This window comes from Lipomyces doorenjongii, assembly GCF_038497915.1.
Source record: "Lipomyces doorenjongii strain NRRL Y-27504 unplaced genomic scaffold V1508scaffold_13, whole genome shotgun sequence".
Taxonomy (NCBI): Eukaryota; Fungi; Ascomycota; class Lipomycetes; order Lipomycetales; family Lipomycetaceae; genus Lipomyces; species Lipomyces doorenjongii.
Genome location: NW_027118080.1, coordinates 111886 through 124898, shown reverse-complemented (window position 1 = coordinate 124898; position 13013 = coordinate 111886). Strand labels below are relative to the sequence as shown.

Genomic DNA, 13013 nt, shown 5'->3' with positions numbered 1-13013 from the left:
TAAATGGCGAAAATAATTTCATTCTGTATAGGCGGCCAATTATATTGTCAATTATAGCCACAAATTCAACAAAAATTATTAAGACAAATACTCTATCGATAATTTGTATAACAAAGATCGCAGTCCCGCATAACAGTTAACTCTATAGTACCCTATAGTACAAATACAAATCATAGTTGCAACACGAACGCCAACATTTTCCGAAAATCCTAATGTAGTCAAACAAAAATAAACCTACGCCTCCGGTTTTAATTTTTCGACGATTACCATAGACAAAATCCCGGAAGGCAAGGAATACATTAGCCGGACATGCAACCCCTTAAACATAGCTCTCATCATCCCGACCTCGCTTATCAAGTTTTTCGCAACTTTCCAGAGTCCCGTTTGATCGTCTGGACGGAGACGACTGACTTCCTCGGCTACTGCTAGCTGCTGTCGAGTTTTGAGGACATCGAGGAAATTAGATGCCGTCCCGGATGCAGTACCGGAGACGGCGGACGCGATGGCGTACTGTGAGGCTGTAAGCTCTTGTGGAGGTGCTTTGGAGTCGATGATTGATGCGTTCAGCGCGTTTGTGCTTTTAAGGTACGTTTTCATTTTCTCCTGTAACTCGAGTCAGCCACTTTGTGCTTTATCTTCATCCACGACATACTTACATAAGTGTACCACCAAACGATAGAATGAGGAGTGAAAACAGCTAGACCCTGCACCATTCGTAAGTATCACCTCGCATAACATCGCATAGCCAACAAATAAGCATACCACCCAGTAGCCGCGGTAGAAACCTTTCAATCCCTGCGTTCTGTACATGTGCTTAATCATCGTCCATGTACCGCCAGCTTTTGACTCTGACTTCAGCTGCATGTTGCCTTTGACAACTTCCATTGGCGTCCACAGCACACTACTCGTAAACTACAGCAATCAGCATATGCCTCGCAACATTTATTCCACTGCGTCAACCAACCTCCGCGATAGCCCCACTGACAACATAATTAGCGGTATCCACTCCAAGATACGGTTCAAGAACTTTCTTTGCTTGTCGGTATGACACCAGATATATCGTGAACGCAGGAGTCGTAAACCCAACAGCTGCTGGCAGGCCGCGCCAGTACTGTGCGAATGGGAGGCGGTAACCTGTTGCAACTGAGGTTTGCTGTAACGTTCTGATTGTGTCGACTACAGACATGCGCATTAGTAGGACGAACTTGAGCGACAAATAATATTGCCGAGGAAGTAGTGTAGGAAGAAGATGCTGTCCGAACGCTATCAATTCCAAGGAGCAGCTACTTCGCCGTCGCTCAAGAATTAAAGAATAGTGACTGCCGTATAAGAACACTCACATGGATGAAACGCGACACGGCTACCAACAGCACCGGCACTATAGTAAGCCTCCGAGTTAACCCTCATAATCTCAGTAATTAAGACCTCCCCTTTCCTAATTGAGTGCCAAATAGGCATGGCATAATAGCCGAAAAATTTGTAAACCTCCCGACTTACACAGCGGCAGCGATAGTGGCCAAATCCATAATCCCACACCCAACTACTTTAATTCTTGCTTCGTTTAAACACCAATTTCTCGTAAATTAATATGATAGTCGCAGTAATATTCATACAAGGTGCAAATTATCGCCAATTGCAATGCGTCATGTCGAAGAATGGCTTGGTTGGTTGCGCACTGCTAAACGACGATAAATAATTGATACACTAGTCGGACTTCCTGGCGCCCTTTAGACTTTGACCTTACTGAATTTAAATTTTGCCCGTTACCAGACTCTATTGCTCACTAAACTGGTCACCCGGACCGCCAAGGGTAAGTTGCCTCCGCGCGGCTCAAAAGAATTTTGGTCGGAAATGACTTATAAAGTCATATTCAATTATTCGAAAATCATTTGATTTCTACGATTATTTAATTCGACAGTCAACTTTGCTCGAGCTTCTTATTAAATTGCATCTAATCCCAAATTAACAGTCATGCCGCCAAAAGACGTAGGAGCTAGGAGACATAGACGAAAGCGCCAACGCAAGTCTAGGACAGAAGGTGCGATCGCTTAGGAAATTCTGCGAAATAGAGGACATGGACGTTATTAATGGTACGAATAGACTTTTCGGATTCTTCGCCGTCTGATAGTGATGCGGGAGATCAAGTCCAGGAGCAGGACAAGGAGGAGCGTGATGATGCTGAAGCTGAGGAAGACGAGGTAAGCCTGTTGTGCCTAAGATGATAATGTGTCTCACAAAAATAGCCCATGCCGGACGCGGGCTCGTCGTCCGATAACAGCGATGACGGCGATGAATCTGGTGCTCAGCACGAGGATGCCGCCGCTTCAATGTTGATGGTATGCCCTTTAAGTAATCGGAGACGTCAATGACGGAAATCTGACACATCTAGCCCAACGCACGGACAACAATGAATCTACTTCCAGATTTAGAAAAAGCAAACGAAGAGGATATGAGAGCCTACTTCAGAAGTTTTGTAACGAGTGACTTCAGAGAGGAGTTGAAGAAGATCGAAGAAGATGTGAATGATAAGGCAGAGTACTTACGAATTCTCGGTGATGCGGTCACGGCTGGCGTGAATGTATTCGACGAGAAGGAAAAGATACAGTTGACGATGCCCTACAGGACGGAACGAGGTCAACATTAGTTCTCGCAAAAATGTTGTACGCTATGTGTGGGATTCTGACGGCGTTTGGAGTACATTGGCATGAAGATAGACTACCTCGTTGGGAAACGTCATTATCAAATGATTTGGTTATAACTCTCGTACCATTAATATTTTATTAATTGTATACAAGCAAGCACTGAAACGCTAAATCAGCCCCAGTATGTGACAACGAATGACCACCACAATAAGTCAAATATACCAGATATATATATCGCTATTCCGTAACCACATATGACAAAACGCCACCTAACCAAACAATCCACCCGCATATCCCAATTTGGTATAACTTTTCCTTTCATCAGTTCTCTTCATCGTCGCTCAGTTTCTCATCCGGCTGAATATGATGCTGCTCGTACCGGAGATACCGCAGCGCATCTCCAACAACCCAGTCCAGATCCTCGATCGCAACAGGTCTGGCTATATAACCACCGTATCCTACAGGGAGGAAGCACCTTTTCTTCCCAAAATCATCGACGATGATTATAGCATTCATTGCATGCCGACCACCAGCAATAGGATGTAACGCACGGCAATATCGCGTCAGACTTGTCTTGGGGTCGAAGATTATCGGAATTCCGTACCCGTTTCTGAGATCAGGTGGTGTGACGCAGACTGCGTATATTGAAGCGTCATATTCTCGCCTAAAGAAACCAGATAGCTCACTAGAGTATGTTAGCGACAAGAAAATGAAAGGATAGACTATTGTGGCACACCTCAGAGCACGGATATGGTGGTCATGGCCCTGGCCATAGAATGCAAATATCTTGGGCCCAGAAGACTGCCGCAATAGAGAGTACATGGACACCCTAAAAGACACTGTAGATCCTGGTAAGAATGCAAAAATCCCTAGGTAGTCACCCGGATTGAATATCTGCGCATCTTGTGACTTCTTGACGTATGACGGTGCTACCTCGGTCATGATTTGAGGTCGAGAGCGTTTGCGGACAGGCGAAGCTGACGTTGTCGGAGTCGCTGATCCAGATGTGCACGCGACTGCAGGAGACAGCGGATTCGACCACGGATTATTAAATTCCTGCTCTGACGGCGTATTCGTAGGCGACGACGACAATGAACAGGAAGATCGAGTGCGTTTTATCGACTGCGCTGGCGACGAGAGCGAGTCAGGAAAGGTGAAGTGCGGAGTGTGTGGAGCGTGCGGCGGAGTCGGCTGCGTTACGTTGGGAGACTGATCCACGTCCATCCTCGACATCGCCTAGGTCGTGTCGAGATACTCGCTGATCGATCCAAACAGCAGACCGATCCAGACTATTAAGACAGCTGTATAAGATGCAAGTGCTCTGTATAGTGGAGTTAATCCAGCAATGCGGAAAGACGCTTCAATTAAATGTGTGTCTGTGCTGTAGCGACTTCCACAGTCAAGCGGAAAGCGGAACGCCGAGGTAGTGCTAGTAATTGTGTCCGATATCGCGACTATCGACTAGGAAGAACTGCCAACTGCATTAAAGAGCTGTGCTATATAGCATGACCAATTGCCGATATGGCCGGTGTTATATTTATGCTGTCCACGAGTTGTGCACTGGGGCAAGGTTTATGATGAACGAAAGGCGCCTGCGCCCACCAAATTAATTTTCATGCCCGCAGCTGACCGCTGTGCTTACTCCCAAAAATAAGACGCGCATAAACCATACTTCACCATCTCCCCGACCATCGCCAACTGTGCTATATACGAATATGCTGGGGCTGCAAATTAACTATTGGTATCATTAGTAACTACACCGGCGTGCCGCCGACAAAACTGAATACCAAAGTTGCCGGCTGATGCTTATACAGCAGTAGTGCTGAACAAAGGCCAGCCAAATAATTGGGCCCTGTCAACAATGACGTCATCGGGTAATTCGCATATGGTTGCATCCAGTTTAGTCCCAAATTTCAATTCTGCTACCTTAGCGTTGCACCTGCATTTGAGTCCGTCCTTCCATAATCCTCGCTCCGGTAGAATCGTTCTTATACCCTTCTGAAGCCCATGTTTCATAGCATCAGGATGATCATCAGGATAAATCATGGCCTGCTCTATTACGTTGCCATCTGGCACCTTGTAGAACCCTTTTCTAAGGCGACTCGATGATTTTGCAAGATGATCATTCAGGTTAAATTTATCAATGGTTAAAGCATCATCTGCAACGGCCTGATGGTTGCTGCTTTGGTCGAAACAGAACAGTGCCAGACAGTCACGATGAACTTGTTCAAACACCTGAATGGCGTGTTCTAGCTGTTCGCACATTTGGGGACTCTTCCAATACCCTTGGCGATTCTTGCCAAGTTCAAGAATCACTCTCGCTCTCTCGCCATTTTGCATTGAGAGAACCGTGGCACGCGCAGTAAAAATCTGAGACCATCATACCAACTCCTTGGCCCTTCTTTTTAATGATAGACTCATTCTTTGCTATCCACGTTCGAGCTTTGTCGTCATTGCTATTAAAGTAGGTTTCATCATGAGTGACTAACACAACCTCTTTCTCATCAGACTTCAATGCTGGAAGTATAACGTTCTCGCAATTTTCACCCTCGAATTCTTTCATCCTGGATCGTAAACACATCATCATTTTACTCCAGCTTTCGCGATATTCAACGACATCTTCCCTTTCATGCCCATCATAATAAATATCTTGGGCGTGGTGCTGTAATGAGAATCCCCATTTGTCTAAATATTTTGTCACTGTGGTCAAAGATCGATGCCCGACCAATCTTTCCAAATGACGGGAGGAAAGACAACCTGTTGATAATGGTACTGTAGTTTAGTTGCTGTTCTGGAATTTGGTGGAAGCGCTCGAAAAAATGCCAAACATTGTGCTTTGACGTCTTCGTCGACTAAGAGACACCTGAATTTTGAATGCTTCCCTCTCAAACTCTTGGGCGCTAGCGTTCGCGGATTCTCACAGCGTTGCCCATGTGCGGATGATTGTTGCCATATATTCCCCTCTGAAGAAAGTATGGTCCGAGATTAAACGAGAAGCATTCATCTTCTGATTGCCATTCTTAATTAGAGTCTGATAGTATCGAAGAAGGACCGCGAGTTGATATTTCTCATGACTCTGATTGTTGGGCTGCTGGAGATGCGCCAAAATCTCAGAAATTATTTCCTTTGGAGGTCGTTTCGGAAGGGCTACTGCCTCTAAGTTATGATTATCGGGTCGTTTGAAATACTCGAACAATGATTTCATGCCAATGGTGTCCTTACGCTGTGTATATCTTCTATATTGAGACGTTCTTGAATTTCCAGGACGGGAGCCAGTCTTCAGATACTTATCTGCATCCTTAGAAAACCGCAATATAGTTAGAGCATCGATACTAGCTGTGTCGGCCATCTCACTGTTGAAGCTTTGAATCATAGCTAGTTCTCATCTGGAACCTCGAGTTCGTCAATCTCGCAGTCTGATTCAATTCCTAATTCTATTTCGTCGCGTGTCGTTTCAGGTGCGCCTTTCTCATGAAGATTGTCTTGCTTCTCGCATGACTCAAAGCGAGCGCGTTTCTTCGCATTCGCTTCTCCATTATGTGACCTCTTCGATCTTCGACCCGTTGATATTTTCTAACTGACTGGTGGGATTTAGTGCAATTGTAGTTATCGAGAAAGTGTGTTGACGTTGAACGCGTCAGCTACGCGTTGCTGTGTCTAACGCAAACTAGCTTCTATAACAACATACACTAACCGGTAATTAAACCCTTACCCTTTGAAAACCCTAAAACCCTGTGTTTCATAATTCGGTTGTCCCATAGTTAAGGACCCTCGTACACGCAATTTTCTTCGTGGTAGAGGTCCCTCAATTTTTATTTTTATCAAATAACAATTGGTGCAAACGATTTAGGATAAAGAAGCTATGAGATTATTTACATTTTCAAGGGACTATGTATGATTCTGTTGACGTAATAAAATCTTGTTGTAGGAACAGGTACAATTTCGGGACTAAACTGGATGCTGCACAAGCCAAGTTGGCAAACTATCGACGCAAGCACCATGCTTAAGTTTCTCGGAGAAGGGCCGCGCGATCTCAACAAGATTCCACGCTCCGCACATTCGACTGTCCAAGTCTTATCTTTTCACAGACGTGGGAACTCCAGGTCGCAGCACAGGAGTGCTAGAGCTAAAGAGGAGCGCTGTCCGGGAGAACAAATGGCACTTCATGATATTCCAAAAGTTAATCCTGAAGCCAACGTGTAGGTGGCCCGCGAAGATCTTATTCACTACATCGGTCTACTGCATTTCAAGTTTGCGAATATATTAAATTATTCTTGAATTTAAATAACTCGCTATATTCTTGCTTCGATATGTACAAAATACCGGAAGCATTGAGCTCCCCCTCATCGCATCATTAACTCAGCCCTTTAGTGGCGCCCGAAGTGTTTGGGACGGCAACTGCCGTGAAGTTTTATGTCGACTGATCAGAAGTTTCACGAAGAAGTGGCACCAGCGGTAAAAACCAAGTGCACAGTCGCGATGTGAAAGACAGTCGGCAGAAATTATTCCGCACCACCAGACAGAGAATGTTGGAAGCGTCCCTTACATATTCAATAGTTCGATTTACCTTGGACAAAAGGTTATTTCCAGAATTCATGATTTTGTAAAAGAGGCAATATATGGAAGCGTCAGAGAATTTCCTGCAATAATTATAAAACAGTAAAACATTGGGCAATTGGAAACTCAGCAATTAAATTTTGAACGCGCACCATACACAAAATGCTTCCACCCCAAACGGAGATTTTTGCTTGGCAGATCCTAAATTACTACATGACAACAGAAATAAATTCAACGCCTAATGCCTAAATAAACAAATTTATGCAAATTACAGCCAAGTCGTTTGCGACATTCTGAACATGCGCGAGTGTGCTTGACTGGGGATACCGAATATCATAATTCAAGCATACAAGACGTTAACCAGCCGTCGATTGACGTGCAAGTCGGCGTTTTGACTGGCGGATCGAAAGTAGGTAGCGGATGCAGTAGATTCAAAGTATACTTAGCCATCGAGACCGAATGGGATGTCAGATTGGCCAAGTCGGGACTTGGAGACTTATAGAATGACGATGCCATTGCTGGCGATGCCGTGACGGATATCTCGTCTAAAGCAGAGTACGATGAGTTGATGGATGTCGGACAAAAAATTAAATCGTCGAAATCAGATTCAGGGATGGGCGGGACATTGTCGGACGAGTACTGTTCGAATTTCAAGGGCATAGGCCGCAGCTCAGAGAGCTCCACCGGCTCGTCTTCAGACTCGCGTCGGCGCTTCGTTGCATGATCAGCCTCCGGCTTAGCATAGTCGTCGTCATCACTCTCATGGCCGTCATCGTCGTCAGTACTAGAAGCATTGGTAATAGAGCGAGACAATCGCTTCAGACCGGCAAACGCATCGGTCATGACGGACTTGACAGATAACTCGTCGAGTATCTTATTGATATTGATATTGCCGTTGTCGTCCAGTAGAAAGGCGACGCTCTCGCCCCGACTGATACGTTGAACGAGCACCTCGATACCCTGCTGGAGCAATGTGTTCCGGCTCTCGAGAAGCTCAACATACGACCGAGAGTAAAGTCTATCACTCGAGCGTTTGCGTTCGGTAAAAACGCAGATTTTGTTGTCGGCGAGGCAGCGAGAGCATGGATTGTGGCCGCCGCACTTGGACTTTTTGATTCTATGAGATGTCAGCAACACTGCGGATCTCGCTCGTTCAACATAGGTGCATACCGACACGCATCACAAGCCTTGCCCACACGCTTGCGAATGCTGAATTTGGTCAGATGCGCAGAGTGAGAGACAGCTGCAGCAATTGGTAAGCCATCAAGATGAAGAGCGTAAGACTGCATTGTGTGCATGATGAGGCATGGCCAAGGAGGACGCGTTGGTAGATAAAATAGAAAGCTCGACGATAGCAGGCCCACCAGCGGAGCAAGCGCCACAGAAGTCCTCTAGGCCACCACACCCTCGACGCCACAGTGGCGGCAAATGTGCTCTATTGTCCCAGGTCCGCCTTGTTCGCGAGGGTGCCGGCGGTTTTCGGGAAAGCAACATGTCCAGACTCTGCAGGATGACGTCGAAGAAGAGTCGATCGAACGAATCTTCCAACCGGCGCCTTTGGTATTGGTCGCAACATTCAAGAACTACTGTCCCGCAACCCAGTCGAATTGGCGTTATCGTTAGCGCCGGCGATTAGGCTATGCTTATTTTTGGTGCGACGGCGGAGGAAGAAACGCCAATGCGTCAGAACCGCGAACAGACGAAACAAGAGTGCGGCTGCAGCGTGACGTCAACGTGCGGCGCCGCCTTGCTTAAAAAACTATAACTATCAGAAATAATGTCCACTAACTTATTATCATTACATTATTACAGCCGCACTTGCATGCGCTCTTTAACATCGTTGACGTCAGGCACGGTTTGAGGGGTTTTCCCTGGGGAAGAGCCAAGCTAGACACCAACCGGCTATGGCGTTTAACGCGGCGCCGCGAAGGGTGTCCGCGAAATCTTGTATTTGTTGGTCTACAGCCAGTCGTCTATTCCGATTGGTAGCAAATTGTCGCTTATCGCGGGGCCGGCATACTTCGGTATGATAAGACGCTCCATTTCGAAAGAGCAGTGGAGGGCGACGTTGAAGTGTCTGAACACGCCGATGGGGAGTCTATGTATAGTCCACTGAATATATAAAGCGATCTTGTTTTGTTGTGTCTGCCCATCATTATTCCATCATTCTCCTTCTCGCTTGATTAGCTATCGCGGTCACCATGGTGCAGTCAAGAAGTAATTCACAATCGTCTACTATGGCGGAGTCGTCGTCTTCTCCGTCTTCATTATCGGCCAGTTCGTCTGTCGATTTGGAGAAGCAGGCTTCTGAGTTGCATCTCGATTCAAAGCCGTCGGCGACAAGTGCTCTCACTGAACTAGCCCCAGTCGAAACAGTGCAGTCACTGCAACAGCGGCTTTCACGCCTTCCTTCGATAGACGTGAACTTCCCATTTTCGACCGAGAATGAGGAACAGGCTGTATTTCCGCAGGAGTACAATATCGAGACTGAAACAGGGTTGGTTCCTGTCGCCACAATGCGGTCGTTACGGAATGCCACATCTGTGGCGGAGACGACTTTTGGGGCGAAACAGCAGGAGATTGAATATGTCACCTTTATGATTGACGATCCAGAGAATCCCATGGTAAGTTGCCCATGCACATAATGGCGTACGATGTTTCTAATATGATCCAGAACTGGCCCACTTGGAGAAAATGGACAGTGACGGTGCTAGTGTCTGTGCTCGTCATTGCAGTCGCATTCGGATCATCGTGCGTTACCGGCGGTCTCGCTCTGATAGAAGATCGTTACGACGTGAGTCTCGAAGTCGCAATTCTTACTTGTTCCATAATGGTCGCCGGTTTCGCTGTGGGTCCACTTGCCTGGTCGCCTCTTTCAGAACAGTATGGACGTCGGCCCATATACTTCATTTCCCTTTTGTTATACACTATCTTCAACATCCCGTGTGCTCTTGCCCCTAACATTGGCGGCCTTCTCGTGAGCCGATTCCTATGTGGTATCTTTTCGTCCTCCGGTCTCGTCTTAGCTGGCGGAACGATAGCTGACATTTGGGATATTGAGCACCGAGGAAACGCGATTGCATACTTTGCAGCTGCACCTTATTGTGGTCCCGTATTTGGGCCGTTAATTTCTGGATTCATTCACATATATGGCAGGCGGTTGGATTTGATTTTCTGGGTGAACATGGCGTTTGCTGGCGTCATGTGGATATTGATTTCTGCTATTCCCGAGACGTGAGTCACCATTGAGCGGTTCAGCTACTATTTAGCGCTAATCTGTTGTAGGTACACGCCTGTACTATTGAAACGACTGGCTAAGAAATTGCGAAAGGAGACGGGCAATCCCAACATTATGACCGAGCAGGAACACCTTAAGCAGTCGTTTGCGGAGATAGTCCGATCAGTTTTAATTCGACCGGTCTATCTGATTCTCACGGAGCCAATACTCGACCTCATGAACAGCTACATCTTTCTCATTTATGCGCTTCTCTATGCATTCTTCTTCGCCTATCCGGTCATATTCGGCAAGTTGTACAACTACAACGACGCAATCATCGGCTTAATGTTCATTCCCATCCTCATCGGTGCAGGCTTCAGTCTAATCACTACTCCCATCATCGAGAAATACTACCGCAAAATCTACGCTCGCAGAAAGCCCACCCCGGAAGACCGCCTTATTGGCGCCATGATCGGTGCCCCGTTCGTCCCCATCTCACTCTTCATCCTGGGCGCAACATCTTTCAAGCACATAATCTGGGTTGGTCCGGCCTCTGCTGGCCTCGCATTTGGATACGGCATGGTCCTGATCTACTTCTCCGTGAACAACTACATTATCGACTCATACGAAAAATGCGCGGCATCGGCATTAGCCGCCAAGGTATTCACGCGTTCAGCCGGCGGCGCTGCGTTCCCGCTCTTCACAACGCAGATGTATGATCGGTTGGGGCTACAGTGGGCGTCGTGGTTGCTGGCGTTTATTAGTCTCGTGATGGTCGTTATTCCATTTTCGTTTTACAGGTATGGTGGGGGGCTTAGAATGGTACTGGGGAATGGAAAGAGATATGTGGATGAGAAGTAGGCGTTGACTGTCCTGGTCATAGATGCTGAATGACGCATGTACAGATATGTATTATGATTTAGACAATCGGTTGTGCCATACCCGTAGGATCCAAATATTGATACTTAAGGCACCTCTATCCACACCCTGCTGTTATCAGTAAATACCAAAGGGACTATCGCAGATGACAACTCAAAATTGGTGTCCTGTAGATTGCCAACTGTCATTAAAAGCAATTTTAGTCGTCACGTCAAACTCGGCCGAGAGAGAACGTACGAGAATCTAATTCTGGGGCCTTGCGTCATGCCAGCCTCCTTCAATTTCACTCTGCTGGTTGCAGGTCCTCGTATTCAGAAGTTTAAAGCGGACTCTAGCCGAGGTGTTGACTACTGTTGCGTTACGCGAGGTCCTCTCGCCATTTGTTGATCGGTCAGCCGTCAAGTAAAGACCTTCAGCTATCTATTGATCAATCACAATTTGCCAGTCTTGTGACAGTTCCCAACGCCGCACAAAATAATTTAACCTTGTTCGATCACTATAAGATTATTTCGGATAAGCGCAATGTCGTCGGCCGGTGTAGAGCCGCACGTTAAGTGAGGGCTCATTGGACCACTAGTTATTCCTCTTTGGGACTAACACAAGTAGATATTCGTACTCCCGCGTCAACTACACATACCTTATATGTCGCCATCGTGTTTGAGTCGGTCGATCAGCCAGGTAATTTGTGAACGTGTATGCAATAAGTCACTTGCCGTGAAGAATGGCGTCGTGAAAGACAAAGATCAGACATTGCTGCATCTGGGGCAAATGTGCCAGTGGCCATTATCTCTAGAAGTCTTCCAATGACCAAGGGGATTTTACGAGTCTAAACGCCCTCACCCGTCATAAAGACGCAAGGAGCATTGTCTGTGACTGTCCGTGGAAGGTCCGCTTCAAAAGGCAGCTCAACGACTCATGGATCCTTAAGGAACTGCTTGGCGAACGTCAAGCACACTATCTCGAAGGGCAAACCCCCCGGGTACCGACTTCTACATATGCTAGTCCCAAAGAGGAATGTGGTAGTTGCCTCATGAATGTCCATTAAATAACTTACAAGAAAATCACAAAAAACAATTATATAACTATATAGCATGCGAAATTAAACTCACTCCAATTCCAAATATTCTGGCAGCCGTCGATGTGATTTGTACTTTTTCTCGGCAAAGACCGCAGCCTTGCCTTCGTAGCCTCGGTGATAACTCCATCCTTTCCTCGCCTCGCTCTATGAATTTGCATTCACAGTGGAACTTGGGGGTACAGCGAGAACAAATGCCCCGACGCCGTGACAACTTTCAAATCAGGCTGATGTGCCACGATATGAACTGCACAGCAGTTACTGTCTACATGAAGCTCATTCCCACAACACTTGCGTACCCTTCCTCCAGAGGCCCCCTTTCCTCTAATTTGATTTTAGACCCTTCTTCATACCTCTTTTTGATTCGTTCGCATGAGTCTCACTATGTACCATAGGTTGAATCATAACCTCTCCAGAAGGGCCAATATACCAGCCAGGTCGAGTGCGTTCAGGCTTCATGTCGCCGAGGTTCAGCTTGTGCGCAAGGAGACCATCAGGAGACATTGCCTGATGATTTGAGGATTGGTCAAATATGAAGAGTCCCATACAATTTGGATCCTGCTTTTCAAACAATGGGATGGCTTTCTGCAGCTGTTCAACCATATTGCTCCACCAGCCCTGCCGATTCGTTCATGGAAGCATG

At 46.6% G+C, this 13013-nt stretch overlaps 6 protein-coding genes across 6 annotated transcripts; 1 reads left to right on the top strand and 5 right to left on the bottom strand.

Annotated features, from left to right (window-relative positions):
• Window positions 1-27: 27 nt before the first annotated feature.
• On the bottom strand, window positions 28-1760 carry V1508DRAFT_413741 (mitochondrial carrier domain-containing protein). The gene is made up of 6 exons (XM_066939819.1): window positions 1498-1760; window positions 1341-1378; window positions 965-1176; window positions 763-912; window positions 657-704; window positions 28-603 (listed from the first exon to the last, which is right to left on the bottom strand). The coding sequence occupies exons 1-6, from the start codon at window positions 1524-1526 to the stop codon at window positions 235-237; spliced, it is 846 nt and encodes a 281-aa protein (XP_066797043.1). The 5' UTR covers window positions 1527-1760; the 3' UTR covers window positions 28-234.
• Window positions 1761-2963: 1203 nt separating this feature from the next.
• V1508DRAFT_396274 (uncharacterized protein) lies at window positions 2964-3875 on the bottom strand (the record flags this gene model as incomplete). The annotated part of the gene is made up of 2 exons (XM_066938093.1): window positions 2964-3327; window positions 3379-3875. 2 exons carry the CDS (start codon window positions 3873-3875, stop codon window positions 2964-2966), a joined length of 861 nt encoding a protein of 286 aa, XP_066797042.1.
• A 1684-nt stretch (window positions 3876-5559) lies between these two features.
• V1508DRAFT_396273 (uncharacterized protein) lies at window positions 5560-5991 on the bottom strand (the record flags this gene model as incomplete). The annotated part of the gene is made up of 1 exon (XM_066938092.1): window positions 5560-5991. One exon carries the CDS (start codon window positions 5989-5991, stop codon window positions 5560-5562), a length of 432 nt encoding a protein of 143 aa, XP_066797041.1.
• A 1394-nt stretch (window positions 5992-7385) lies between these two features.
• On the bottom strand, window positions 7386-8997 carry V1508DRAFT_46931 (uncharacterized protein). The gene is made up of 2 exons (XM_066942926.1): window positions 8370-8997; window positions 7386-8316 (listed from the first exon to the last, which is right to left on the bottom strand). The coding sequence occupies exons 1-2, from the start codon at window positions 8495-8497 to the stop codon at window positions 7533-7535; spliced, it is 912 nt and encodes a 303-aa protein (XP_066797040.1). The 5' UTR covers window positions 8498-8997; the 3' UTR covers window positions 7386-7532.
• A 439-nt stretch (window positions 8998-9436) lies between these two features.
• V1508DRAFT_351625 (major facilitator superfamily domain-containing protein) lies at window positions 9437-11277 on the top strand (the record flags this gene model as incomplete). The annotated part of the gene is made up of 3 exons (XM_066936822.1): window positions 9437-9823; window positions 9874-10433; window positions 10485-11277. 3 exons carry the CDS (start codon window positions 9437-9439, stop codon window positions 11275-11277), a joined length of 1740 nt encoding a protein of 579 aa, XP_066797039.1.
• A 1358-nt stretch (window positions 11278-12635) lies between these two features.
• Window positions 12636-12874, bottom strand: V1508DRAFT_396270 (uncharacterized protein; the record flags this gene model as incomplete). Its single annotated transcript, XM_066938091.1, has 2 exons — window positions 12636-12694; window positions 12724-12874. The coding sequence occupies 2 exons, from the start codon at window positions 12872-12874 to the stop codon at window positions 12636-12638; spliced, it is 210 nt and encodes a 69-aa protein (XP_066797038.1).
• Window positions 12875-13013: the final 139 nt, after the last annotated feature.

Coding starts and splice junctions, on each gene's coding strand:
- V1508DRAFT_46931 (XM_066942926.1), bottom strand. CDS start 8,497: ATGCACACAATGCAGTCTTACGCTCTTCATCTTGATGGCTTACCAATT. Junction 8,317..8,369: donor AAGGCTTGTGATGCGTGTCG/GTATGCACCTAT, acceptor GACATCTCATAG/AATCAAAAAGTCCAAGTGCG.
- V1508DRAFT_413741 (XM_066939819.1), bottom strand. CDS start 1,526: ATGGATTTGGCCACTATCGCTGCCGCTGT. Junction 1,379..1,497: donor GCCACTATCGCTGCCGCTGT/GTAAGTCGGGAG, acceptor GGCTTACTATAG/TGCCGGTGCTGTTGGTAGCC. Junction 604..656: donor TCGTTTGGTGGTACACTTAT/GTAAGTATGTCG, acceptor CTCGAGTTACAG/GAGAAAATGAAAACGTACCT.